The 27,056-nt window shown below is 43.9% G+C and overlaps 2 protein-coding genes across 4 annotated transcripts; both read right to left on the reverse strand.

Annotated features, from left to right (window-relative positions):
* Positions 1–331: 331 nt before the first annotated feature.
* Positions 332–3,414, reverse strand: RBM3 (RNA binding motif protein 3). Of its 3 annotated transcripts, none has more exons than XM_090264927.1 (7): positions 3,329–3,414; positions 2,619–2,738; positions 2,288–2,394; positions 1,532–1,637; positions 1,351–1,444; positions 845–927; positions 332–515 (listed from the first exon to the last, which is right to left on the reverse strand). In XM_090264927.1, exons 2-6 carry the CDS (start codon positions 2,719–2,721, stop codon positions 870–872), a joined length of 468 nt encoding a protein of 155 aa, XP_090121053.1. In that variant the 5' UTR covers positions 2,722–2,738; positions 3,329–3,414; the 3' UTR covers positions 332–515; positions 845–869. The 3 variants fall into 3 exon arrangements, with proteins under 3 accessions (XP_090121053.1, XP_090121052.1, XP_090121051.1); XM_090264926.1 differs by having other exon boundaries at positions 849–930; XM_090264925.1 differs by having other exon boundaries at positions 845–930.
* A 3,336-nt stretch (positions 3,415–6,750) lies between these two features.
* Positions 6,751–26,234, reverse strand: TBC1D25 (TBC1 domain family member 25). Its single transcript, XM_090265035.1, has 6 exons — positions 26,036–26,234; positions 24,364–24,473; positions 23,280–23,434; positions 10,931–11,058; positions 10,603–10,791; positions 6,751–10,328 (listed from the first exon to the last, which is right to left on the reverse strand). The coding sequence occupies exons 1-6, from the start codon at positions 26,150–26,152 to the stop codon at positions 8,967–8,969; spliced, it is 2,061 nt and encodes a 686-aa protein (XP_090121161.1). The 5' UTR covers positions 26,153–26,234; the 3' UTR covers positions 6,751–8,966.
* Positions 26,235–27,056: the final 822 nt, after the last annotated feature.

The following is a 27,056-nucleotide window of genomic DNA, read 5'->3' on the forward strand; positions in this document are numbered from 1 at the left end:
GAAAACACAACAGAATATTTTTCTTCCAGTATTAAAAAAATATGACATTCACAAGTATTTTAAGAAACATCTACATAATCAGGGCAGTGATCTTCAGTAAAAAACACCTCTAAAGTAATCATGTTCTTGATTTCCTGTAGTTACATTTGGAAATTGCTTCCTAACCATGGTAAACACTGTATAAGTTTTGAAAATGTCCCTAGATGCACATTATTTCTGGGGGGTGGGAAAAAAAAAAGTCTGGTCAAACATTCGTGTGTGTGTGTGTGGCCAAGAATCCTGAGCCTAAACCAAATAATGTCCCAGATTTTGTCTTTGAATGGGAGGGAAAAAAAAAAAAAAACAACAACAACACACGGAACTTTCTAAAAGGTCTTTAACAAGCTACCTTGGGAGCTCAATTCAAAAATACATTTATGTACTAAAACAGATGTTTCAGTGCAGCTCCAAAACTCTTTATAAATACAGCCATTTGGAAGGACGATCCTGGATCAGAAGTTTTATTCCTTGTGTATCTGAGAACAATAAGAAGGGGAAGAACTGTGATGCCAGGAAGGAACAGGTTGACACACTCACCCCCTAGGATTGATAAGGACACTGAGAACTTCACAACAAGCATACGACCGCATTTCCATGCCCAGATTATAGGGAAAACAGGTATTCAGATACCCCCCATACCCTGGGGCAAACAGACTAGCCCAGACAAGCACTCAAGATCAAGGGAGGCTTAGGAATGGTGTTAGGTGGGCCAGGTGAGGTATATGCAGGCAGCATAAAGGTTATGATAAGGAACACAACAGGGTTGCTGCACAGAGTCTGTTTGGTGGCAACCTACAAGTCTCACCTACATTAGGTGTGCATGCCTCATCTCAGTTGTCGTAATTGTCTCTGTAATTTCCCCCTGAATAGCGGTCATAACCACCCTGGCTTCTGGGGAAAAAGCACAGCGTTACAGAAATGTACAGACACCCCCAAAGGATATTAAAAACCATATTCACATATTCTATCACATTATAAAATTTAATTATGTGCAAAACAGGATATATTAAGCATAAAACATTATGTAAAAATCAGTTACATGGAATGATTTACATTGCATGTTAAATCATTAAATGTTACTGCAATAGACAACCAACACACTATCACATACTGCAATTACAGTATCTTATAATTTGTTAATGCATTACACATAACTCAAAACATACTCCATACTTGTTTCATAGCTTCGTTACAATTTGTAAAACAAGCATCAGTAACACCACAGTGAAATACGTATGAACACCCAAGCAACTCAGCTCTTAAAAGAGAAAAGCAGTACCACCAGAGTGCCCCAAGCCCTTGGTTACCCACCTGCCACCATAGTCTCTGGACCTTCCATATCCATATCCATATCCTCCAGGTCGACTGTCATACCTGCCACTCCCATAACCCTGGTCTCCACCACCTATGACAAAGAAATCTTTAAATTGCCATTTTCCAGACACAGACCACTAACAGTTGGTTCTCCCTCACACCTCATGATAAAACTTACCTCTAGAGTAGCTGCGACCACGCCCACGGGCTCCAAAGGCACCTCCTCTGGTTCCACGGGCTGACTTGCCTGCGTGGTCCACACGGATCTGACGACCATCCAGAGACTAGGTATGAGAAGACACAAAGAGGATATGGCTTTATGGTCACCCAGGGAAGCGGTGAGGAAAGAGTGGGCAGGGCAGGTGGGCAAAAGAGCCCAGAAACTCCTGATGGGCACCAGATTCTGGATTCCGTGTTCCACAACAACCTCCTTTGACCAGAATGGCCTTATCAGAAACTATAGAATCCCACAAATGACCTGAATCCACCACGTTCCCCTGCTACTACTTACATCTCGACTGATCTCAGGTGAGTTCTCCTCCCCATTGCTCTAAGCTGCCCAACTATAAGGGTTAGAGAGACACCTCTCTTGGTTTGAGGCTTCAGAGTCCATCCCAGGAGACTCACGAGGTCCTCTCTGGGCCAGGCCCGCAGGTCTGCAGACTCTACTACCTAAGCCCAGGGCAGGTCAAGGTCAACCATCCACGGGTGGCTTCTCGGCCTCATGCAGGACCAGTCGTCGCCTCCCAGGCAGCCCGGCTCTGTCTGACGCTGCCCTCCACCCCCTAGAACAGAAGGCAGTCACGCTCCTGTGAGTGGGCACCGTGGGGTTTGGTGGCCGCGCTGCCCCTAGCAGACACAGAGGGAAAAACAGAAAGAACAGTGGAAGTGGCAGAGATGGGGGCAGGGCCCTGATGCAGGTAGAAGGCCTCACCTCTCCATTCATGGCTCTCATTGCATCTGAGGCATGCTCTGGATTGGTGAAGGTAATGAATCCAAAACCCCGGGATCGCTGAGTCTCCCGGTCCTTGACGACGACCACTGGGAAAGAGAAAGAGAAGATGAGTAAGAGGAAAAGTGGTAAGTGTCAGGTAGAGAATGGACCCCTGTCACTAAGCTTCAATTAAAAGTTATCAGATTCTACTAAACCTAAACTATACACCTTAGACCAAAAAACAAAGCAAGGAAAGGACTATATAAAGGTCTGGCAACCCCAGACTTCCTCTAATCGTACCCACCCATTATGGGTCTGGTCCACGTCTCACCTTCAGAAATTGGCCCGAAACTACTGAAGTGATCTTCCAGAGCTTGCTCATCGGTGTTGAAGTTGAGCCCGCCAACAAAGAGCTTCCCTTCTTCAGAGGACATGGCTTTGAATTTGGGTCCTGTGAGAATACGGAAAAAGGTGGGAAAACAGCAGAAGTGGGAGAAAGAGATTGGAGCAGAAAGGATAAGATAGGAAAGGAGAAAACAAACGCGTAACTAAATGGAAAAGGAGAAAGCAAAAGGCCTGCTTTCTGTGGGGCAGGCTCAGAAAAGTAGCTATTTAGGGGCTGCTCTCGCGCAGGCCCACATCTCCTGCCACCACGCCCGTCATTTTGTAATGCCGCGCAGGCCCAGAACATCCATGCGTTCACTCCGCTCCCGCAGAACAAGATGGCGGTAGTCACGTGGGAAAAGCGCCCCCCCCCCCCCGCCGCTGCCGCCGCCCCGCACGTCTTGGCCACCGCGTGGTCACTCCCGCCAATGCCGCCAGGCCCTACCGAAACTCCTGGTACTTCAACACAGTGCGCCAGCTTCCCCCCAAACCAAAAGTTTGACCTCGCATCACGAGACCCGCCCGCCCCCCCACCCCGAGAAGCCCAAGCCTACGTGTCCGAAGCCGCTACTCTTCCCACTCGCGCGCTTTGCTCTAGAACGGCACGGCGTACACCAGTGGGCAGAGGACAGGCTCCTTAAATCAGACAGCGCTTACCTACAAATTAAGTAAAACAGCCGAATACACAGCTACGGTCGACGAGCAGAGCGACTGGGGAGATTCTGGCGCGAGAAGACGCTTAATAAAGTGTACGTAGCGTACACGTCATGAACGTCCCCCGCGCGCGCTGATTCGCTGAGGCCAGCGAGGGGTGGGAGGAAGGGCCGGGAGAGCAAAGGAAGTGAAGTGCCCATCATGCTTCCGGGAACGGAGGCGAGCTTTGTGTGGTCGGTGCACTATGACGTAAGCCTCCCTCGGGCCCCAGCCATCTTCATCGCTTTTGCGCATGAACCTTTTCTTTCTCACATCCCTTTTCGTCCCCGCCCTCACTCACGTGACGTCATTTTCCTATTGGTTCCGACGGCTTTCTCATGATTTCAGTCGCCTTTTTCCAGGTCCCTGATCACATTATTACTGTCCTCTGATAACCTCCTTCACCTTCTAGCCCTCTAATCTCATATCCCTCGAGGGCCCTATGTTTTATACCTCAGGGGCCCGATATTTAATCCCCCACTTTTCCTGACCCTTCACAGTTCTTAACATCAGACCTTACGTTTTCTCAGTGTCTGATCGAGACCTCTACGTTTTCTTCTCTGTGCCTAACATCTAGCCGCCTGTCATGGGACCCCTTTCCCTGCCATCATTCCTTCTCATTTCTGACTTCAGTCCTTATCTTTATCTGACAGCCTCCAGAAGACAGACTTGATTTTTTGGCCAGTAGACTGCCTGAGGTGCCTTCCACAAAACTGGATGCTCCAATCTTCAGAGGAAGTAAATCCCAGTCCACACAGTTTTTGCTGTCACTCAGGGCTGCTGATCCCTTGATCCACAAAAAGAACTTCGACATACACAGTGGACTTATCCAAAGTCCACTACCCACAATTTGGTCTTGTGCAGCCTTCAGAGTGTCTGAGCTACCTTTGCAGTGAATGGATTTGACTTCATTTCTGAGCTCTCCATCCAGGAGGAATGGGTTAGTTTGCCCTCAGAGACTAAATTTCTCACCCATAGACAGATTAGCTTTGTTAACTTTCAGAGTACAGTATCATATACATCCACAAAATGAACTTGTCTGGCTTTTGTCATATTCAGACCTTCTGTGCTCAGGATGGACGTGAACAAATCTTGCTCTGTCCACATGTATACTGATCTTAGATAGCCCTCAGAGAATCTGAGACACATGCAAAAAAAAAAAAAGGGGGGGGGGTATTTGTTTGCCTTTCAAAATGTCTACCCCTCTGATCCTCTTCCACAGTTCATCACACAACATCATTGTTGTTCCATGCAAATCTCATTTTATTTTATTCCTGCACCCAAATATCATTTTCTTCCTCCCATAGTTGACCATTTTATTGGGCTTAAAGTGTATCTTTTTGTGTTATTTCATATAAAATATACATTTTGTCTATACTTTTAATTAAAATAAGTGATAGTTACATTGTTTCCCCCCCCCCAACCAGCATTATGTTAAGATTCATATGTGTTGTTATGGGTGCATCTAATCCATCTGTTGCTTCTAATGGTTGCAATAAACTCCAGTGTGTACAACTACTGCATCATCTTATCCCTAGGTGCTCCCAGCAAGAGACACTGCCTCCAACAGCCCCATTTCAATAAATAATGCCTTATAAATGCTCCCTTATGGGCCAGTGTGAAAATTTCTTTAGGATGTGCACTCAGAGAAGCATAAGCTAGGACATAAAGGATGTACATATTTAATTTTTGTAAGCAGTGCCAGATTGTTATCTGGAACGGATGGAACAACGTATGAAAGTGCCTGCGTTCCCATCTCTGTCAACACTTAGCATTATCCAGGTTTTGAAAATTTTCCAGTCTATCTGGTGCAGTCAAATTTCATTAGTTTTTTTAACATGTATTTCAAAATGATTAATAATGATTTGAGTACTCTTCATGTGCTTGTTTGATTTTGGGTTTCCTCATGTAAATTGCTTGCTCATATCTGTATTCCTATTAGGCCAATTTCCATATTCCCATATTTCTCTTCTTGTTGATTTTCAGGGGCCCCTCAGTCCAATTACAAATCTTTTGCCATAGCCTTTCTTCATCTTTTTATTTTCAGCATTTCAAAGTCTTCGTGTGTATATACTGCTGGACCTTTTTAAAAAATCCAGTGAGGGGTCTCTGTTGTTTTGTAATTACTATAGAAACTTCTGACATCTTTCATATTCTTCATTTACTGTTTTTGTTCCTTTTTTTCTACCATCAAACTCATACCTAGTATTTTCTTTGGGTCTTTTTTTATATCTGTTTCTCTTTCTAGTGTTATATATTATACTTATTTATAATTACTCAGCTGTTCCAATACTTCTGCTTTGGATATTATATGTCACCCAGTGTGGTAGCCAGCCTCTGATATCACCCCCAATGATTCCTGCTTCCTGGTATTCACATCCTGTGTAGTTCCCTTCCATGTTGTACTAGGATTGGTCTACATGACCAAGAAAATACAGCAGAAGTGATGCAATGTCATTTCTGAGGTTGTTATAATAGACACTGTGGTTCTGTTTTGGTTACAGTCTCTCGTCTGTTTGCTGGGACCACATATTGTAAGGAGGTCCAGTGGAGAGGCTCAGGCCTCCTGCCAACAGCGCCATGAGTGTGCCATGTTCAAAGTTGGTCCTTCAGTCAAGTCATACCTTCAGCCAACTGTGGTCCTGGCTGACAACTTGACTGAAACCTCAGAAGAGAACCTGAGCCACTTGGCTAGACTGCCCCCAAATTCCTCACCCTCAGAAACTGAGAAAATTGATTTATTGTTTTAAGCTACGAAGTCAGGGGGGGGCGTAATTTGTTATGTAGTAATAGATAATACATCCAGTTTATTTTTCTCTGGAGGTAGTTACACTGCCCTAGTGTTTAGTTATTTTGTTGCTGAGCTCATACTGCCCTGATGGGAGCAGCTGTTCTGGCTGGTAACATATTGAGGGAAGGCTGAAGGCTAGACTCAATTCTGCTCAATCACCTGGACTTCAAGGGATAAGAAGATATTAGGGAATACTGGACCCCAGGGTAGGTAGGACAACAACCACGCCCAGCTTTAAGCAGCTAGAAGAGCAGGAGACGTCGCCCACTGTCCTCTATAAGATTATAAAGGGTCTAAAGTCTGAGGGGGGGCAAATGTTACTTTTTTATTGTTATAAAAAGAAATCAATTAATGAATTAATTCTAAAATAATAACATAGGAAAGGGAGAAACAGGAGAGATTACATGCATGACGCATAGACATGGACTGGGGAAGGGAGGGATTGCTGGGGGAGGGTGGTGCTGGGTGGGGGGGAGCAAAGGAGAAAAAATGGAACTATTGTGACAATATAATCTATAAAATGTAATAAAAATAAAAATTAAAAAAATAAAAATTAAAATTTTAAAAAATTATAAAAAAAGCCTTCCTAAAACAAAGAATGATTCTATACTTATAACATAAAAGCTTATAATCAACTGCAGTATAATTTTATTTTGAATGCAAAAATGTTAATAAGTAAAATTTAAATTGTTTCTAAAAAAAAAAAAAAAAAAAGATGTGTAGGGAGATAAGCCAGAGGGTGGACAGTCCCAGGTACCACAGAAACAGAGCTCTCAGTCCCATCTGCTATCACATCACCTGACAATTCCTATAGCAGGGGTTTCATCTTTAAACCCTCAGATGAGGCCATCTCCCTAGGTGTCACCACCAGCAGGGTGTTTGGTGTCCTGACACTAGTCCCCCAGATACCTGCCCTAGTGGTTGGGATGATTTCTGCAGTGATGAGGCAGACAAGGGCCTTGCCAAGGCAACACGGGGAGAGGTAAGAGCCAGAATTTAAATCTCTAACCTATCTTGTATTTGCTACCTCCAGCCATTCACCACTCAAAATACTGGCCAGTTAAAGACAGCCTTCCATTTTCCTATAGGTCTTTACAGCTGTGCTAGTTTCTGGAAGTTATATTTCCCTCTGTAGTTTATCCAGGGTTCCTTTCAGGCAAGGGAATTGGTGGCTTGGGCTGTATGCAATCTTGGCAGGAACCAAATGCCCCAGCCAGGTATTCTCAGAATAGTTTTCTGCCCTTCAGGGTTATCTCAGCCTCCTATTCACAGAAAGGACTCCTCTGGTTCTCAGAGGTCCCAAGCTGCCATACACAGAATTGACTTGTATGGCCCCTCAAATATATGAGCTTATTAATCATAGAATGCACCTAGGAAGGTGTCAGCTGGTTACTGACAAATGGGGGGCATTTCAGGTCCTCAGAGGGCCAGATACCTCAATCTCTTGGATGGTTCTTGGTGTGTGTGTGTCTGAGCTCCTTACATGTACTTATTAGATCCACAGTCTTGGAGCACCCCAGAAACAGAATGGTCTTGTCCTGCTCTTCCAGTGACTGAGCCCTTATCTGAGAAATGGTCAGCTTCCCCTCCAATATTAGGGTGTGATGGACACCTTTTAAGGGTTATCTCCAGCTTTACATGGCATTCTTGGGGAGACAGATGAGATGATGACTGCCCCAATGCCCCTCATCTCTGTTAGCATTGCCTTGTGCAGCAATTTCTGGCCAGAATCTGGCACAGCAAAGCCACCACCTTAGGACCACAGTTACCCTGCCCGTTGTCTGCCACATTCTTGAGGACAGCACCTGACCTGTGACACAATCTGCCTTCTGAGAACACAAATGGGATAGAGGACTTTCTTTTGGTCATTAACTTCTAAATAAGTAGGTGACTTCTTTTAGAGCCTGAGCTTTATCAGTGCTTGATTTGTTTGTCCACAGAAGTGGGATGGAGAAGACAAATAAAAGGTATCTGTTGGTGAAACAGTTAAGACAGATAACTGTGAACTGGAAACGCAGTTTAGGGCTTAGAGCCCTAGGCATGGCAAGGCCATAGTCGCTCAAGCTAGCCCTAAAGCAAGTGACAAGAATAGGAACCTTAGACCCCTGTCTAGGATTGCCAGCGTTACTGCAGAAGACTCACAGGGAAGGGTCTGGATCCTAGAACTGGTGACATGTGAAAAGCTAGAGGTGGCTGGCCCCATGTTTCTCTCTTAAGTAAGCCATACTTCCCAGTCTTTGTGATGAATCTTGCCCTTTTTGAGCCAGGAACTGTCTCACTCCTCATTCAGGGGCCTGTCCTGAAAACATACATTCACAGCCATAATCCAGACCCTTAGAGGGAGACAGATATACTACACAATATCCTCAAGGCTTCCTCAAGCAGTCCTCAACCTGAGCTCACCTTTTAAAACCAATTCTCAGCATCCACTCTCCCACCATTGGGAAGAAGGCACTGCATTATGCACCCTCCACCAAGTAAAGCATTTCTGCTCCATCAGGTACAATGCCCCTGAGGACTCCACTTACAACAAAAACCAGAAAGAGGGCAGAGAAATAAACAGACCACAGTGACCTTCATGTGTGCAAATTACAGTTGTTAAAAACAAAGCAATGAAAACCGAAAAGAGGTTGTAGTCTCAATAGGACAATGCTGAAGTAGAGCCCTGTACTCTCAGACCTGCAGAGAGAAGAGGGTCCCATGTTCCAACAGGTCTAGAGCTGAAGGCAGGGAGGTAGGGTCTCATGTGGAGGCCCTCATGGCAAAGAATGGAGATGTGGTGGGGCTGATGGTGGGTTGGAGGGACCCTAATCAAGATGAGGCTGTGGCCTCAGCTCCCTCCTCTGAGTCCCACACCTCAGACTGCAGGTAATCAGCGAAGAGAGCCTTGGCCCTGCGCAGCACGCGCCCCAGGTGGTGTTTTCGCACAAGGCGGTCAAAGTGCATGGCCAGCTCATTGTAATCTAGCCCATTGCGCATGATGTGGTCACGGTGCTCCAGCAGAATGGCGAGGCAGAGGAATAGCATGAACGGGTTTCCCCGGCCGAACTCCTGGGGTGGGGGCAAGCCCAGTGGGTGTTGGGGTGGCAGAGACTTCCCAGAGTCTTGGGCAGAGCCCACCTCAGGCATCAAGGGGGATCCTGTAGCCACATCACCAGCAGGAGAGGCCTCCTGGGAAGATGGTGGAGATGAGGAGGATGGGGAATCAGGGTGGGAAGAGGAGGAGAATAGTGGGTCTGAGGAGTTCAGCAAAGGCTCGGAGAGGGACTTCAAGCTGATGAGGGCAGCTGGATGGGGCAATTGGACCAGAGGGTCCCTCCTGGGTCTGGTGTTATCCCTGAGTTGCTGGAGGTCATCCAGACTGGCCTGTCTCAGGAGACGCCCCCCGCCACCAGGCCCCTGGCTGGTCATGGCCAAGTGGTCAACTGCATCTTCAAAAGCACTGCCTCCCCCACCAACAGGCCTCAACATGTGCCTCTGTCGCATGGGCCGGCCCCTGTGGCTACCGAAGCCAGTGTCTGCCCCTTGGCTAGGGGGTCCAACGAGCTCTACCTCATAATCAGGAGGATCGGGGGGCAGTGAACTCCAGGTGACCTCAAGCATGCGGAGGGCATCATCAAAGGCGAACTCGCGCTTGAGCTCGAGCAGCAGCCAGCGGTAACAGAAGAAGAGATCATCAGCACCAGCTTCTTGCAGATACTGGTAGAAGTCAGGGTCAGCATGTCGCAGCAGCAGTTTGAGGTGGGCAAACTTGGTGGCCATGGCACGGCCATCAGGATGAAAGTTCGCGGCTAGGCGCTTCATGATGCCACAAAAGCAGACAAAGGCATGGCCTTCATGGTCCATGACAGCAAGGATGGGTGAGGCAAGGTCACTCATGCCCTGGCAGTAGGACACCTGTGGGTGGGTAACGGCATAGGTGGTGAGCAGGTCGTGCAGTGCCTGCAGGTGTGGACCATCCTCAGGCCCTGCATAGTAGGGGTGGGCCCGGTCGGTACGTAGTACATCCTTGAGGACGGTGCTGCGGATGAATTCCAGGTCCTCAGGGCTTGCTCGCTGAGCCCACTCACTCTTAAGCTGCTCATACTCCCGACTCTTGCGTTTCATGTAGTCCATCCGTTCACGGCCTGTGAGCCCATCTGGGTACACATTCAGCAGGTACCGCCACACCACCTGGCCAGGAACAAAAAGGATGAGGCTGAGGGTCTACAGATAAGCCACCACATCCCAGGGTATATCTATCACCACCTACCCACCTGCCCTGGACCTCTTTCCTCCCTCAGAAAAGCTTGCCTTTCCCCTTTCACTCTAGCCCTTTGTAAAGGAGAGCTTGCTGCCCTGGAACATCACCACACCATCCCATGACAGTGTGGTCTACTACAAGTGTCACATGAGTTACTCATGACTCTAGGAGTGATGGGTCCAATGAGTGGCCAAGGAGACTGACCTTTCGCAGGGAGGGCTCAACACCTCCATGATAGATCCGCAGGCGCAACTCTTCAGGGCGGGAGAGCTGGCCCTCATGGTTCAGGTATGTGTGGAACTCGGCATCACTCAGGGGTGGCTTGAAGGGCTTGACATCCTCCCCATATGACCAGCTCAGTACCTGCTGGACCTTAGACAAGGTGCGGCCCACCTGTGAAGGAGGGAGGGAGGGAGGCCACTGGTCAGCTGGGAAGGCTAGGGGCAGGTGCCAACCAGCATTCCCAGAATCAGGGGAGTCAGGTAGTCCTTGCCCTATAACCACAGGAGGGCCCAGGGGTCCCTGAAACCACCTGAGAGAGGATAGACTGTGTGAAGGGCAGGGCAGCCGTTGTCAGTGATGAGCGTTTCTCAGCCAGCAGCACGTCGGAGCCAATGACATCCTTGGGGCTGATTATGTCCCAGTCTTCCAGCAGCGGGCCTGGACACACAGAACAAGACAACATGGAGTGGGGATGAGAACTCCAGAGCTCCGGCCAGGTTCCTCTCCTGCCAAAGCCAGGCAACCACAAGACAATGAGTGACTCCCACTTTCTCTCTCTTTCTATGTCATCTAAATCATGCAAAAAGTAGAGCCATAAATAATTCTTTTTCTATTAGACTGTCTTTTATGTTAGGTAACTATCATACAATTGCTGGGTAGACTCTAAAAGTAATATTTTAACAATATAATGTAATATTTACTATGTGCTAGGTACTGTGACAAGGTCTTAGCTTTTAATATAAATAATAAGAACATGAGGCAATATTTCCATAGTACTAAGTGCCAGGAGGTGTTCTGAGCCCTTTGCAAATATTAGCTGATTTAATATTCACATCCATACTATAAGTTAGGCACTATTATTTTTAAAAAGAATTTATTTATTTATTTTTAGAAAGAGGGGAAGGGAAGAAGAGGGAGAGGAACACGAATGTGTGGTTGGCTCTTGTGCACCCCCAATTGGGAACCTAGTCTGCAACCCAGGCATGTGCCCTGACTGGGAAGCAAACCAGCGACCTTTTGGTTCGCAGGCCGGTACTCAATCCACTGAGCCACATCAGCCAGGGCAGGCATTATTATTATTGCCACTCTTTCTATGAGGAAACAGGCACAGGATTACATAGTTGCACAAGGCCTCACAGCTAGTGAGTGAACAAACCAAAATTTGAGGCTAAGGCCCAAAGCTGGAGTGCCCAAACTCTTAATCTACAGTAATGCCCCTCTATATCACAGGTCACTTATCGCGGCCTCACTGTATCATGGGATTTTAAAAAATATTATATTTAATTATTTATTGCGGATTTTTCACCATATCGCGGGATTTTGCGGTACTGTATACATATGTTGTTCAAGTTACATAGGTTTAAGAGTGTAGAATAAATGTAAGGTTCCTACTTCGCGGGGTGTGTGTGTGTGTGTGTGTGTGTGTGTAGAACGTAATACCGGCAATAAGTGAGGAAATATGTATATTCATGCTAGTTTTCCTTCCACAATCAGTATAGATTACCACGATCATTCTCATTTTTACCGACAACAAGAAAAGGGTTAGGACAATTAGTAAATGGCCAGGATTCTACAGCTAAGAAATGGAAGGGCTGGGATCTGAACCTCATTTATCTTACTCTAGAGCCCAGATAGATTTTAGAAAAAAAATTTTGTGGAATAGGTGTGTTGTGTATGTTAGACAGAGGAAACAATGCGATGTTTGAGTTTCTCCAGTTCTGGCCCTTGGAACATCATCAGATGTTCCCTTCTCTCTCTTCTTTAAACCCCCTCGCATCCCTTCTTCCTGCCTCGAATGTGATGTGGTGGCCAAAGCAACAGTAAGATCCAGTGGCTTTCAAACTCTGTTACATGAAACAAATCGACTTGGATTCATATAATGTGTTGTCATTTGCAGACAAGCACCATCCCTAAGAAGCATTTCCACAGAGTTCACTGTACTTTCTCCCTCAGAGCTGAGGGGAAAGCAAACCCTAGGCTGCATTTGGATGTTGCTGCCCCTCCTTGGATGTCTCACAGTGCACTGTAAATGTAAGGGGTCCAAAAGGGGAGCCTGAGAGCCACTCTAGACATGATCTCCTCCTCTGTTCCTCATGTGAGTGAACAGTGTCTCTATCTATTCCGTTGCTGAAGCCAGAAACTTGAGAGACATCCTTGCTGCCTCCCACTTTCTCAACTCCCAGGGCCAAACCATTGCTAAGCCCCATGGCTTCTGCATGCAGAACATACTTTAATTCCAGCTCTTCTTTCATTTGTACCTTGTCACCCTGTCTGAGCCACCACATCTCTCACCTGAAACTGCTGCCTAAGCGGTCCCTGCTTCCTCTTTGCCCCTCTCCACTCTCTCTCAACAGCTGCCAGACTGGTCTTTCTAAAACATTCATCAGAGTGTTTAAAACACAACAGGTGAAATGGAGGGCACACTACTGAACATGTAAAATGACGACAGTCAAACTAATGGTCTGAAAGACCAAGATGAACCCCTTTCAAGGCACAGAGCTGAAGCTTGATGATTTGAGTGAAAAAGTAGAGAGACCTGGAGACCTAATACACAAATACTAGGAAATGCAGGGGGAAAGGGGGAATCAGGTGGAGACAGTGTAATCACACAGCCATGAAGAAGAATGTCCCTGGGATGAAGAAATGGCTCACCAAGTCTTATAGAGGGTTATTTAACAAGCAACACATACAACAGGCCTCTCCAACTCTATCCAGATGCTGATGAAGTGCCCAAATTCCAAGAAGGAAGAAAAACTGTTGTCAGCTTCCAAAGACAAAGAACAGACTGCTTACAACAGAAAGAAGGACTTCTGTTCCACAAGTCTGGAAGCAAGAAGACAGTAGCTCGTGGTACCTATGGATCACTGAGAAGAAAGGCCTAAGACCCAAGGGCTCCATGCCCAGCCAAAACAGTATGTGTCTATGGCGGCCAAGGAAAGACATTTTTGGTCACTAGAGTACATCTAACCCAGGTACCTTATCGGAAGAGAACAAAGAAGTTCTTGAAGGAAACAACTACTGAATGAGTACAAGGGCTCAAGGAAGGGTAAATGGTGACAGGCCACAAGTTTGCAACATATATAGTTAAACATAAAATGACAGACACTGTGATTGGGAGTTTGTAATCTTAAGTGTTACTTTAGCATTCCTGAAACATGAGCAACCTACTATAAAGAAAAGATAATGATAGCCTGGAATTTAAAAAGAAACAAAAATTGCCGTCTCAGCAGAACCCAGGAGTAAAGGGTTGGAGATCAGAGGAAGAATTAGAATTAGAAGTGTTCCAAAGTTTCCATTTCAAGGGCTAGGGATGGTGGGAAACACTGGAGGGGAAAAGTGGTCTAAAGATTTCACTGCCAATTGTGTAAAAAAGCATAAATCCAGCTATGGGATATTTTTTCTTATTTTTTAAATATATATTTTTTATTTTGTAAGATTTTATTTATTTTTAGAGCAAGGGGAAAGGAGGGAGGAGAAAGAGAGGGAGAGAAACATCAATGTGTGGCTGCCTCTCATGTGACCCCCAACTGGGGGCCTGGTCCACAACCCAGGCCTGTGCCCTGACTGAGGATAGAACCGACGACCCTCTGGTTCACAGGCCAGTGCTCAAACCACTGAGCCACACTAGCTAGGGCCAGCTATGGGATTTTTATGAGAGATATACCTAAAACTAGGTGACAAAGAAAAGATGAAAATCAAAGAAACCTGAAGGTATACCTGGCAACTCAAACAGAATAAGAATAGCAATATGAATGTCAGAAAAAAAGCACCACTCAAGGCCAAAAACATGACAGGAAAATCTATATTGATTTTAAAAAGAAAGAACACATTAATAAAATGGGTAAAGGATTTCTACAAGCACAAACTCATCTAGTGGCAAAACCTGATCTGAACTGACTTGAGACTATACATAGTCTTTATGTAACCCACTAAGAGTGAATATGCACACATTTTCCTGAAGAAACACCCAAGTCTTTCATTATGGGGTGTGACTGCCGGCCCTGTTTGCGGTATTACATAATATATGTTGTATGTACTACATTTCCCCATCATAAAATTATCAAGCTTCCCAAACCCTAAATTAATATATAAATGCTGAGCAATGCCAATCAGAAATCTAATGGAGTTCTTCCTAAACATGGGTAAAATTATTTTAATGTTCATATGAAAGAATTCAAATTTAAGAATAGTTAAGGAAAAGGAGTCAAGGAAAACAACAGTGAGAGGATGGCAATGCTTGCCTTATTAAAATTTACCACAAAAGCACTGTGATAAAAATATGATGCTAGCCCTGGCAGTTGGCCTGGCTGGTGTGGCTCAGTGGACTGAGTATCGGCCTGCAGACCGAAAGGTTGCCAGTTCAATCCCCAGTCAGGGCACATGCCTGAGTTGTGGGCCAGGCCCCCAGTTGGGGGCATGAGAGAGGCAACTGATCAATGTTTCCCTCACACATAATGTTTCTCTCTCTCTCTCTCTCCCTCCTTTCCCCTCTCTCTAAAAACATATAAATAAAAACCTTTTATAAATTAAAAAAAACATGACGTTAGCATAGCAATAGAGAGCCAATTGGTGGAATGCAATAGAAGGCCCAGAATATGTGTAATTCCAAGTACACATGGAAACTTATTATTCACAAAAGTAGCATTTCAAATCAGCGTAGAAAAGGTGGTTATTTTATTTTATATTTTTAAACATTTTATTTATTTTTATATTTAGAGAGAGGGGAAGGGAGGGAGAAAAAGAGGGAGAGAAACATCAGTGTGTGGTTACCTCTCACATGCCCCCTGCCCCCAAATGAGGACCTGGCCTGCAACCCAGGCACATGCCCTGACTGGGAATCGAACTGGCAACCCTTTGGTTAGCAGGCCAGCACTCAATCCACTGAGCCACACCAGCCATGATGAAAAGGTGGTTATTTTAAAAAGATGCTGGTGTGTCTTAGTTGCTTGGAAAATTGTCCTGTACACCAAAAGGTTGGGGATTTGATCCCTGATCAGGGCACATGCCAGGGTGTGGGTTTGAGCACTGGTCAGGGCACGTATGGGAAGCAACCAATTGATGTTTCTCTCCCTGTCTTTCCCTTCCTCTCTAAGATCAATAAACATATATATATTTTTAAAAGATGCTAGCATACCTTGGCCAGGTAGGTCAGTTGGTTAGAGCATCATCCTGATAAGCCAAGGTTGCAGGTTTGATCTCTGGTCAGGGCACATATAAGCAGCAATGAATGAATGAATAAATAAGAACAACAAATCAATGTTTCTCTTTCTCTCTCTCTCTCAAATCAATTTAAAAAATGATGCTGGCAGCAATTATTCAGAATACCTATCAATAATAACCTTAAATGTAAATGGATTAAATGCTCCAAATAAAAGACATAGGGTAGCAGAATGGATATGAAAACATAACCTGCATACGTGCTATCTACAAGAGACACACCTCAGAACAAAAGATCTATACAGGCTGAAAGTGAAGGGATAGAAAAGAACTATTTCAAGCAAATGGACATGAAAAACAAGCTGGGGTAGCAATACTTATATCAGACAAAACAGACTTCAAAACAAAGGCCATAACAAGAGACTACATAATACTTAAGGGAATTATCCAATAAGAGGATATAGCCTGTGTACACACATATACACCCAACAGAGGAGCACCTAAATACATAAGAAAAATCTTGGAGGACTTCAAGAAAGAGATAGATAGCAGTACTCTCATTGTAAGGGATTTTAACACCCCACTGTCAACAATGGACAGATCATCCAAACAAAAAAATCAACAAGGATATTGAGGCATTGAATGACACCTTAGATCAAATGGACTTAATGGATACTTACAGAGCATTTCACCCCAAAGAAGCAAAATATATATTCTTTTCAAATGCACATGGATCATTTTCAAAGACAGACCACATGGTAGGACACAATACAAGCCTCAACAAATTCAAGAAAATTGAAATCATATCAAGCATCTTTAGCTCTGGCCAGGTAGCTCAATACATTAGAGTGCTGTCCCAATACCCCAAGGTTGTGGGTTCAATCCCTGGTCAGGGCACATACAAGAATCAACCAATGAATGCATAAATAATTGGTACAATAAATCAATTTCTCTCCTTTCTTCTCTCTCTCAAAAAATAAATAATAAGTTTTAAAAAAGCATCTTCTTGGATCATAATCGCTTGAAACTAGAAACCAACCTCAATGAAAAAACTAAAAAAATTCAAATACATGGAGACTGAATAATATGTTATTAAATAATGAATAGGTTAACAACAAGATCAAGGAAGAAATCAAAAAGTACCTGCAAACAAATGAAAATGAACACAGAAGAGCCCCAAACCTATGAGAAGGCAGTGCTGAGGAGGAAGTTCATAGCAATACAGGCCTAACTAAAAAGGATAGAAGAATCTCAAATAAAAAACCTAACCCTACAGCTACAAGAACTAGAGGAACAACAACAAACAAAGCCCAGAGTGAGTAGAAGGAAGGAAATAACCAAGATCAGAGCAGAATTAAATGACATAGAGACTAAAAAAATAAAAATAAAAATAAAAAATAAAAAATTCAAACAATCAATGAATCCAGGAGCTGGTCCTTTGAAAAGATAAAGAAACTTGACAAACTTCTAAGCAGACTCATCAAGAACAGAAAAAGAGAGGGCCTAAATAAAATCAGACAGTAAAGAAAAGTAACAACCGATACCACAGAAATACAAAGGATTGTAAGAAATTACTATGAACAACTGTACGCCAAAAAAAATATGATCTTTCACAACTGAATCAAGAAGCAGAAAACCTGAATAGGCCAATAACAACTAGCAAAATCGAAGCAGTAATAAAAAAAACTCCAGCACACATAAGCCCTGGAATGGATGGCTTCACAAGCAAATTTTGCCAAACATTCAAAGAAGAACTAACTCTTATCCTTCTCAAACTATTTCAAAAAATTCAACAAGAGGGAAGAATCCCAAACTCTTTCTATGAGCCAGCATTATCCTAATTTCAAAACCAGGTAAAGATACAAAAAGTAAATAAAATTACAGGCCAATATCACTGATGAACACAGATCCTAAAATCCTCAACAAAATATTGGCAACTTGAATCCAGCAATGCATTAAAAAGATCATACACCATGATCAAGTGGAATTTATTCATAGGATGCAAGGATGTACAATATTCACAAATCAATAAACATAATACATCACATAAATAAAATGAAGGACAAAAACGACATGATCATATGAATAGATACTGAAAAAGCATTTGATAAAATCCAGCACCCACTTATGATAAATATACTCAGCAAAATGGGAATAGAGGGAGCACACCTCAACATAATAAAGGTCATATATGAGAAATCTACTGCCAACATCATACTCAATGGGCAAAAACTAAAAGCTTTTCCCTTAAGATCAAGAACAAGACAAAAGCCCTGGCTGGTGTGGCTCAGTGGACTGAGCGCTGACCTGGCGATTGAGGGGTCACTGGTTCAATTCCTGGTTGCAGCACATGTCTGGGTTGCAGGCTAGGTCCCTGTTTGGGGGCAAGTGGGAGGCAACCAATTGCACACCAATGTTTCTCTCCCTCTTTCCCTTCCTTTCCCTCTCCCTAAAAGTAAAAAAAATAAGCCCTGGCTGCTGTGGCTCAGTGGATTGAGTGTCGGCCTGTGAGCCAAGTGTCACTGGTTCAATTCCCAGTCAGGGCACATGACTAGGTTGCACGTCAGATCCCCAGTTGGGGGCGTGAGTGAGAGGCAACCACACAGTGATGTTTCTCTCCCTCTTCTTCTCCCCCCCCCCTAAAATAAACAAATAAGTTATAAAAAAAAGTAAAAAAATAAAATCTTAAAAAATTTTTTTGACAAAAGGGGCACCAGCATACAATGGAGTAAAAACAGTATCTTCAATAAATGGTGTTGGGAGATCTGGACAGGTACATGCAAAAAAAAAAGAAATTAGACCACCAACTTACACCATACACCAGAATCAACTCAAAATGTATAATAGATTTAAATATAAGTCATGATACCATAAAAGTCCTAGTGGAAATCATAGGCAGTAAAATTTCAAATATCCCACGTAGCAATATTTTTGCCAATGTATCTCCTAGGGCAAGTAAAATAAAGGAAAAAATAAAGAAATGGAACTACATCAAATTAAAAAGCTTCTGCACAGCTAAAGAAAGGATCATAAAAATGAAAAGGGAATGGCCATATGGAAGAACATATTTGCCAATGATACATAGGACAAGGGTTTAATCTCCAAAATATATAAAGAATTCATAATACTCAACACAAAGAAGACAAACAATCCAATTAAAAAATGGGCAAAGGATCTGAATAGACACTTCAACAAGGAGGACATACAGAGGGCTCATAGGCATATGAAAGAATGCTCAACATCACTAGCCACCAGAGAGATGCAAATTAAAACCACATTGAGATAATCAGTTCATACTTGTCAGAATGGCCATCATCAACAAATCAACAAACAAGTGCTGGTGAGGATGCGGAGTAAAGGGAACCCTACTGCACTGTTGGTGGGAATGTAGACTGGTGCAACCACTATGGAAAACAGTATGGAATTTTCTAAAAAAACTATGAATGAAACTGCCTTTTGACCCAGTGATCCCACTGCTGGGACTATACCCTAAGAATACTGGAACACCAATTCGAAAGCACTTATGCACCCCTATGTTCATAGCAGCGCTGTTTACAATAGCCAAGTGCTGGAAACAACCTAAGCACCCATCTGTAGATGAGTGGATCAAAAAACTGTGGTACATTTACACAATGGAATAATACCCAGCAGAAAGAAAGAAGGAACTCTTACCTTTTGCAACAGCATGGATGGAATTGGAACTATTATGCAAAATGAAACAAGCCAATCAGTGAAAGACAAATACTATGTGGTCTTATTTATAAGATAAACTTAATGAACAAAATAAACTAACAAACAAAATAGAACCAGAGGCATGCAAACGTGAAACACACTGACAGTGGCCAGATGGGAGCAGGAAGAGGGATAATGGTGGAAAGAAGGGGAAGGGACTAGTCAAAAACATGTATGAATAACCCATGAATATGGACAAAGGTGTGGGGATTGACTGTGGGAGTGGGGGCCACCTGGGCAGAGGAGGGCAGAGGGGGCAAAATTGGGACAACTGTAAGAGAATAACAATAAAAAATGATGCCAGCATAACTATCTGGAATTTTTTTTAAAAAAGCTACATCTACTTACCACAATGTTGATAGAGTAGAGATTTATATGTAAAAAATAAAATAATTAGCATATTCAGAGATGTAGGAGAATACTTTAAAAAGCTTGTGGATGAGGAAGATGTTCCAAAGTAAGCAGAGAAACTCAAAAATCATAAAGAAAAAGATAGGTATATGTATAGATTGCCTAGAAATTTTAATTTTTGATAGGACAAAAAAAGACACCATAAACAAAGCCATAAAACAAAAGGTAAGCTGGGAAAAAAACATTTGCAATACATCTAATAGAAAGAGGATTCACATCACACATACACAGCTGGTTGAAGGTCTAGGCTTGGTCATCTCCCGATTGTAGAGATGACAGAAATTGACTTCCTAGAAAGAGCGACTGGGCCATCCAAGTGGTCACAACATGCTTGTTGCTTTCACCATCATAAACACAATCACAAGAATGCCATTAATAACATCTATAAAGGCCCTGGCTGGTGTGGCTCAGTGGATTGAGCACCAGCCTGTGAACTGAAGGGTCACTGGTTCAATGTCCAGTCAGGGCACATGCCTGGGTTGCGTGCCCAGTTCCGAGCTGGGGGTATGCGATAGGCAACAGATTGATGTATCTCTCGCACATCAATTTTTCTCTCCCTCTCTTTCTCCCTCCCTTCCCCTCTCTCTAAAAAATAAATTTAAAAATCTTTTAAAATAATAATATTGCCCTGGCTGGTGTGACTCAGTAGATTGAGTGCCATGAGCTGAAGAGTCACTGGTTGGATTCCAGGTCAGGGTACATGCCTGGGTTGCAGGCCAGGTCCCCCATTGGGGTTGTGCAAGAGGCAACCAATCAGTGTATGCCTTGCACATTGCTGTTTCTCTCCCTCTCTTTCTCCCCTTCTTCCCCTCTCTAAAAGTAAATAAATATTTAAAAAATATATTTATAATGCAAATTCCATCAAATGGATACTTAATAATATACTACTATTTATGTTACATACATACAATTTGTGTCTACACACACACAAATATGAATATACCTAAGTATCTCTATATGTGGATAAATTTCTGTCTGTCTGTGTGATGTATGTACAAGCATGAATAAATAAAGGATCTGAAAGGTTACATTCAAATCAATCAAAGTGGTTCTGCAGGGCAAAAGTGTAGAGGACTGTGATTAGGCATAGTGGTTCCAGAAGACTTCAGCATTTGAAATGCCTTCATTTTTAATAAGGAGAATGTATTTACTGGGTAATTAAAATTTAGTTTATTTTAAAAGTGCAACTCCAATCAAATTCCCATCAGGATTTTAATGGAATCATAAGCTAATTCTATTAAATGAAAAGAACAGTAAATTTTTTAAAGGAGGAAATAATTAAATATACCATATAGCTATGTGATTAAAACAACATGGAACTGGCTTAGGATTTAACAGAGATCCATGTTGGAGAATCAGGAATTTAGAAACAAACCCGTGTAGATGCAGGAATTTGGTAAATAAGACAACAGGAAGAGAACGGATTCATCAATAACTGGAAAGTTGATTCTCTTAAAAAAAAAAAAAAAAAACCCCACAAAACTTTGAGCCCTGACTGGTGTGGCTCAATGGACTGAGCACCAGCCTGCAAACCAAAGGGTCACCGGTTTGATTCCCAGTCAGGGCACATGCCTGGGTTGCAGGCCAGGTCCCCAGTTGGGGGCACGCAAGACCCAACGACACACTGATATTTCTCTCCCTCTCTTTCTCTCTCCCCTCCACTCTGTCAAAAAATAAATATATAAAATATTAAAAAAAAATTTTGAAATGTCTCTCTCCCTGCTTTATTTGCATTCCTCTCAGTTCTTATGCAGTTGCGGTTTTCTTCATGTATTTATTAGCCAAGCAGATTTGATTTCTTTACTGAAATAGTGCTACTGTGTCTATTTTATAGGTGAGGAAAGCGAGGCTTGGAGAATGAGTTAAGTGACTGAGCTAAGCACATAGGGCTATTCAGGGGCACAGTTTCCTGTACTCTGGCTACTTGTCTTTTTCCATTTGTCTCTCTGCCTGTCTTTGTCACCATCTTTCTCTCTGACCCTTGTTTTACTCTCTTTCTCTCTCTTTCTCCTATCTCTTTTTTTCAAGGCTATCAATCTTAACAAGGCCAACATTTTATAGAGTCAAATGGTTAAGAGCAAAGACTGGGGAGTCATTTCAACTACCACCTGAGTTCAAACCCTGCTCCCTCACTTACTGTCTGTGTGACATGGATGAGTTTTGTCCCTTTCCTGAGCCTCAGTTTCCTCATCTGTAATATGGGGATAACAATGGGCCCTACCCTATAGGACTGTTTTGACAATCCAATGAATAAATATTGTGTGTAAAATGGTCCCAAGTGTTCAACATATCAGCTATTTATATGTTATTATGATGTCAATAAAATGCTTCAGTCACCCCAAATGGCCACAGGAGTTCCCTGAGGATAGGAACCATGTCTTTCACTCCACAACGTTTTATTTAAAAAATTTCAAATCTACAATAAAGTTAAAAAGATGAATATATTGAACATCCATACATCCTTCATCTTGCTCTGCTATTTACAATTTTGCTACATTTGCTTCATTTCACTCTCTCTGTGCATATACATATTATTTTGGGGTGAATCTGTGTGCACTGAGAGACCAGCATAGGCCAAGAGTGGGGGAATAAATATGAGAAGAGAACAAGCTGAGAGATCAAGGGAACAAATGAATGAGGGAGCAAGAATACAAACAAATGGATGAGTGCAAGATGAGTGAATGAATAAATATAACTACCATTATTATCAGCACTGTTATATTTACATATTATAATTGAAACATACAATCTATAGGTCTATTGTTATATTGCATTATATAACTGTATATTACTAGATTATATACTACAATAGTAAATATAAAATGATACTTATTGTTATTAAAGCTAATACTTTTTGAGCATTCACTATGTAGCCATGCATCATTACAGGCATTTTAATATTTTATTTATTTTTAGAGAGAGGGGAAGAAAGGGAGAAAGAGAGGGAGAGAAACATCTATGTGAGAGAGAAACATCTACATGACAGAGAAACATCAATTGCTTTCCTCTCACATGCCCGCAGCTGAGGAACTAGCCCACAACCCAGGCATGTGACTTGACCGGGAATCAAACCAGAGACCTTTAGGTTCACAGGCCGGCACTCAATCCACTGAACCACCCCAGCTAGGGTCATTACACGTATTTTACATGCATTTCCCCTGTTTAATCCTCCCAGTAGCCCTAAGATACCATTATCTCTGCAGTTAAAGAAATTGAGGCCCAGTGGCCAGGCCAGGACTTGGAACTAGCCTACTTTGCTCCCCAGCCCACTGTGAGGGAGTGCATTGCAAGAGGTGGAATCATCCTATGGGGACATGGTAGGTCCCAGAGCAATTTCCCAAAGGACACTCGGTACTCACTGTCCTCAGTGGGCCGAATGTCCACACGCAGCTGCAGGTAAGGTTTGGAGGCAGTGGCGAAAGCCATACTGAGGTCCCAGTCAGACAGGAGTGAGAGGTAAGCTTCCTGCCCCAGTCGATCCCGGCCCAGGTAGCTGATGCCAAAGTTCTTCTTCCTGACCATGAAAGGTGCGGTAGCTCAGTGCCCCAGTTGCCCCAGTGCCCTGGAAGCCTCAGGGACAGTTTCCAAAAGAATCAAGGGATGGTAGATGGTATTGACAACAACTTTCTACTATGTGCTAGGTAGTATGCTAAGGATTGCAGGCAGATCACTCATCTTTACTTTGTTACACAAACAAAGAAACAGACACACATCTGCTTATATCTGGAAGGCACGTTGAAAACTGGTAAAATGTTGGTACCTTGTAGGGAGGGTAACAGGGTAGTTGAAGGACAGAAGTTAGAAAGAAGTAGAAAGCAGTCTTCTTACTGCATAACAAAGCAATCTGTATGATTGTCATTTTTCACAACAAAAGATGTTTAAGAAAAAAGGTCAAATAACAACTAGGAATTTGTTCTTCAGATACACTTGTGTAAATATGCAAAGAAGTATGTCATGTGATGACTACCGTAACCATGGAAACATTCTAAATACCCATCACTTTTGTACTCTTGAGTTTTGTTACCACATGCATGTATTTCTCCAAAATAATGACCACAACAAAATAACCATCACACCTGCCTCCAAGAGATACCACTTTTCATCTGTCAGGTTGGTAAAATCTCCAGTGTTTTCTAGTAACCAATGTTTGTGAAGGTGTGAGGGAAATAGATATTTTATATGCTGTTGGTGAGATTGTAAATTGGTAAAACCTGTCCAGAGAGCACTTTGGAACTATCCGCTGAAATTTTAAAAAGCACACGCCCTTTAATCCATGGTTAGATTTCCTCAAATACTCCAAGATATGCATATGTGGCTGTTCACTGTGGGTTTATTTACAATAATAAAACAAACTAATAACCTACCAAACAACAACAAAAAAGCCAAACAACCGCTGTTGAGGTGGGTAGCCCACTGGTCGGTCACCAGCATCCTGTTACTCACCCATTCAAGTCAAACGCTCGGATGAGGATGTGCTGCAATACATCAAGTGAGGTGATCTGGGGGTCAACAGCAAAAGAGCGGAACTCAGGTGGCAAGAAACTCTCACATTTCTGGGGAAAGAAGACATGGGGTACACCATCAGGGGCCATATCACCATGCTGAGGTGGAGTGAACAATAGGAGGCAAGGTCAGAGGAGTGACGGGGGCCAGATCAAGGTGGGCATTCTAGACAATGGTGAGGACTTTGGTTTTTGCTCTGAGTTAGGCGGGAGCATTGGGAGGGTTCTGAGCAAGGAAGGATGTGCTCTGACTTATGATTTACAGGATCATTCTGGCTGCTCTGCCTAGAACAGAGTGGAGGGCAAGGGAGAAAGCAGCAGTGTAGTGAGGAGGGGGCTACTGCAATAGTCCAGGCACTCAATCCTCCTATATCCTCTCAATGATGGTTTTCAGGATCATCATGTACAGTCTGACCTTTGTAAGTCAGTCCTCCATGCTGCAACCAATCTAGTACATCAAGCTACAACACTCCCCTGCTTAAGTATCTTGAAAGAGTCCCCACCAAGTGGGCCTACAGGACCCCAGCCAACTTGTCTTCTGTTGGCTTTTTTTTAACTTTACATACTGGTACTACTAAACTGCTGTAAGTTACTTAGAACACACCCTGGCTTCAAGCCTTTGCTTATGCTGATTCTGCTGTCGGAAGGTCCTTCCCACATTCTTCAAATGGTTCACACACAGCTCAGGTATCCTCTCTTTTCTGAAAGTCCAAACCTATACCTTAGAGATTCCTCTAGTATGCCAAAGTGATCCGTTTACTTCTCTCCAGAATCTACCCTTATCACCACCAGTACCACCACTCTAGTCCAAGCCACCATCAGTGCTTGCCGGAACTAGTGCAACAGCTTTCTTACTCAGAGTATGCAGCAAAGGCCCTTCACAATCTGCCTCTCTCTCACCTCTGTGATTCACCTTCATCCACTCTTCCCCTCACTTTCTTGGCTCCAGCAATAAGGGAACCTAAGGGCACATGCCAAGCTCATCCACAGCTCCCAGCCTTTGCCCTTGCTATTCCCTCTGCCTAGAACACTCACTCCCCCATAGGCACATGCTGACTCCTTTTAATTTGGGTCTCTGCTCCTTCAATGCCTCTGGGGATTTCCCTGTACAACCTTGGCTAACGTAATGCTCTAGTTGAGAACCTTTTTCATTACTTCCTCAAGACATTCACCAGTGTTCAAAGCACCCCATTTATTTAGCTGTTTGTCTCCCCCATGAACTGTCAGCTCGTCCAGGTGGGGACTTGCACAAAAGTGCACTCTCAACACCTGTTAACTGACTTCGGTGCCTCCTTTTCAGACAGCACCCCCCCCCACACTCCTCAACTATTAAGGCCTCTACTCTATCCCTATAGCCTCTCTTCTCTACCCATAGTCTCCATTTATCCATTCCATAGGCCCCACCACTCCATTTTCATCTCCATGCCTTCCAGCCCTGCCCCACATTCCCAGGTCCAGCCCATTCCAACCCCTGCCACAGTCCCTAGACCCTCAAGCCTTGCCCCTCAGGTAACACCTGAAATCTCATGTCCCGCCCTCCATCCTAGGACAGTCACTACCTTCTCCTCCCCTGGGAGCCCGGGGTAGTCTGGTTCAGTGTCAGCAAACCTCACCTTGACCCGGACCCGTACCACCTCTCGCTCCTCCTCCTCAGCCGCCGCCGCCGCTTGGACTGCCCCGCCAGGTGGGGGCGCTCCGGAGCCGGCCAAGTCCAAGGACCCAGAGGCCATCGCTATCCCGTAGCCACCCCCCCTTAGGGTGACAGGTGACAGCTGCCCCCTACCCCTGCGCCCACTCCAGTGCGCAGCGCCCACAGCCCCACCTTGCGCCCCGGCGCAGGCGCAATGGGCGCTCCGAGACCCTAGCAACTCCTACCACCGCCCCTCCCACCTGGCAAAGTGGAGATCGCCTCTGCGCTTGCGCAAAGAGTATTGTTGCCCGAAGCCCTGACCCTCCCAACGCCGGGCATTTTGCCTCACTTCAACCAGTGCGCAGAAGCCGATTGAGGCCCCGCCTTCCTTTGTCGCGGTTTGGTTGTTTGGGCAGTTTACTTCCGGATTCTCCTAGTTAGTATCAAAGCGATGCCCTATTGGAGCTAGTGATATGAGGAAGGGCAGGGAGGAAGTAAGCTGCTGCGCGATGACGTCAAGTCCTTCCACAATCGGCGCCGAGTTGCCTCGTGCCAGAGTTACAGATGATGTCATCTATTTCAAATGCTGTGGCCCTCTCTTGAAATGAATCTGCTGAACGGAAAAAGAACCCTTTTTTCAGAATCTGTAGAATAATTTTAAAAAGATTTTATTTACTTTTAGAGAGAAGGGAAAGGAGGGCGAAAGAGGAGAGAAACATCGATAGGTTGCCTCTTGCACACCCCCAACCAGGGACCTGGCCTGCGAACCAGGCATGTGCCCTGACCGGGAATCGAACCGACGAAGTTTAAGTTTGCAGGCCAGTGCTCAATCCTCTGAGCCACACCAGCCAGGGCCCTTTTCTAGAATCTTTTAAAAAGTAGTTTACACATTGTAAAACTTTATGGAGCTGTACATTCAAAATTTTTGTAATTTGCATGTTATACTTTAATAAATAATTTACCAAAGAAACCACTTTTATGCTCTCTGGATGTCCTAGCTTTTA

The sequence above is a fragment of the Furipterus horrens genome, unplaced genomic scaffold (genome assembly GCF_987537825.1).
Source record: "Furipterus horrens unplaced genomic scaffold, mFurHor1.1.pri manual_scaffold_17, whole genome shotgun sequence".
Taxonomy (NCBI): Eukaryota; Metazoa; Chordata; class Mammalia; order Chiroptera; family Furipteridae; genus Furipterus; species Furipterus horrens.

Coding starts and splice junctions, on each gene's coding strand:
- RBM3 (XM_090264926.1), bottom strand. CDS start 2,721: ATGTCCTCTGAAGAAGGGAAGCTCTTTGTTGGCGGGCTCAACTTCAAC. Junction 1,638..2,287: donor TGAGAGCCATGAATGGAGAG/GTGAGGCCTTCT, acceptor TCTCATACCTAG/TCTCTGGATGGTCGTCAGAT. Junction 931..1,350: donor TCCAGAGACTATGGTGGCAG/GTGGGTAACCAA, acceptor CTTTTTCCCCAG/AAGCCAGGGTGGTTATGACC.
- TBC1D25 (XM_090265035.1), bottom strand. CDS start 26,152: ATGGCCTCTGGGTCCTTGGACTTGGCCGGCTCCGGAGCGCCCCCACCT. Junction 23,435..24,363: donor CGAGCGTTTGACTTGAATGG/GTGAGTAACAGG, acceptor TTTCATGGTCAG/GAAGAAGAACTTTGGCATCA. Junction 10,329..10,602: donor TTGAGCCCTCCCTGCGAAAG/GTCAGTCTCCTT, acceptor GTTCCTGGCCAG/GTGGTGTGGCGGTACCTGCT.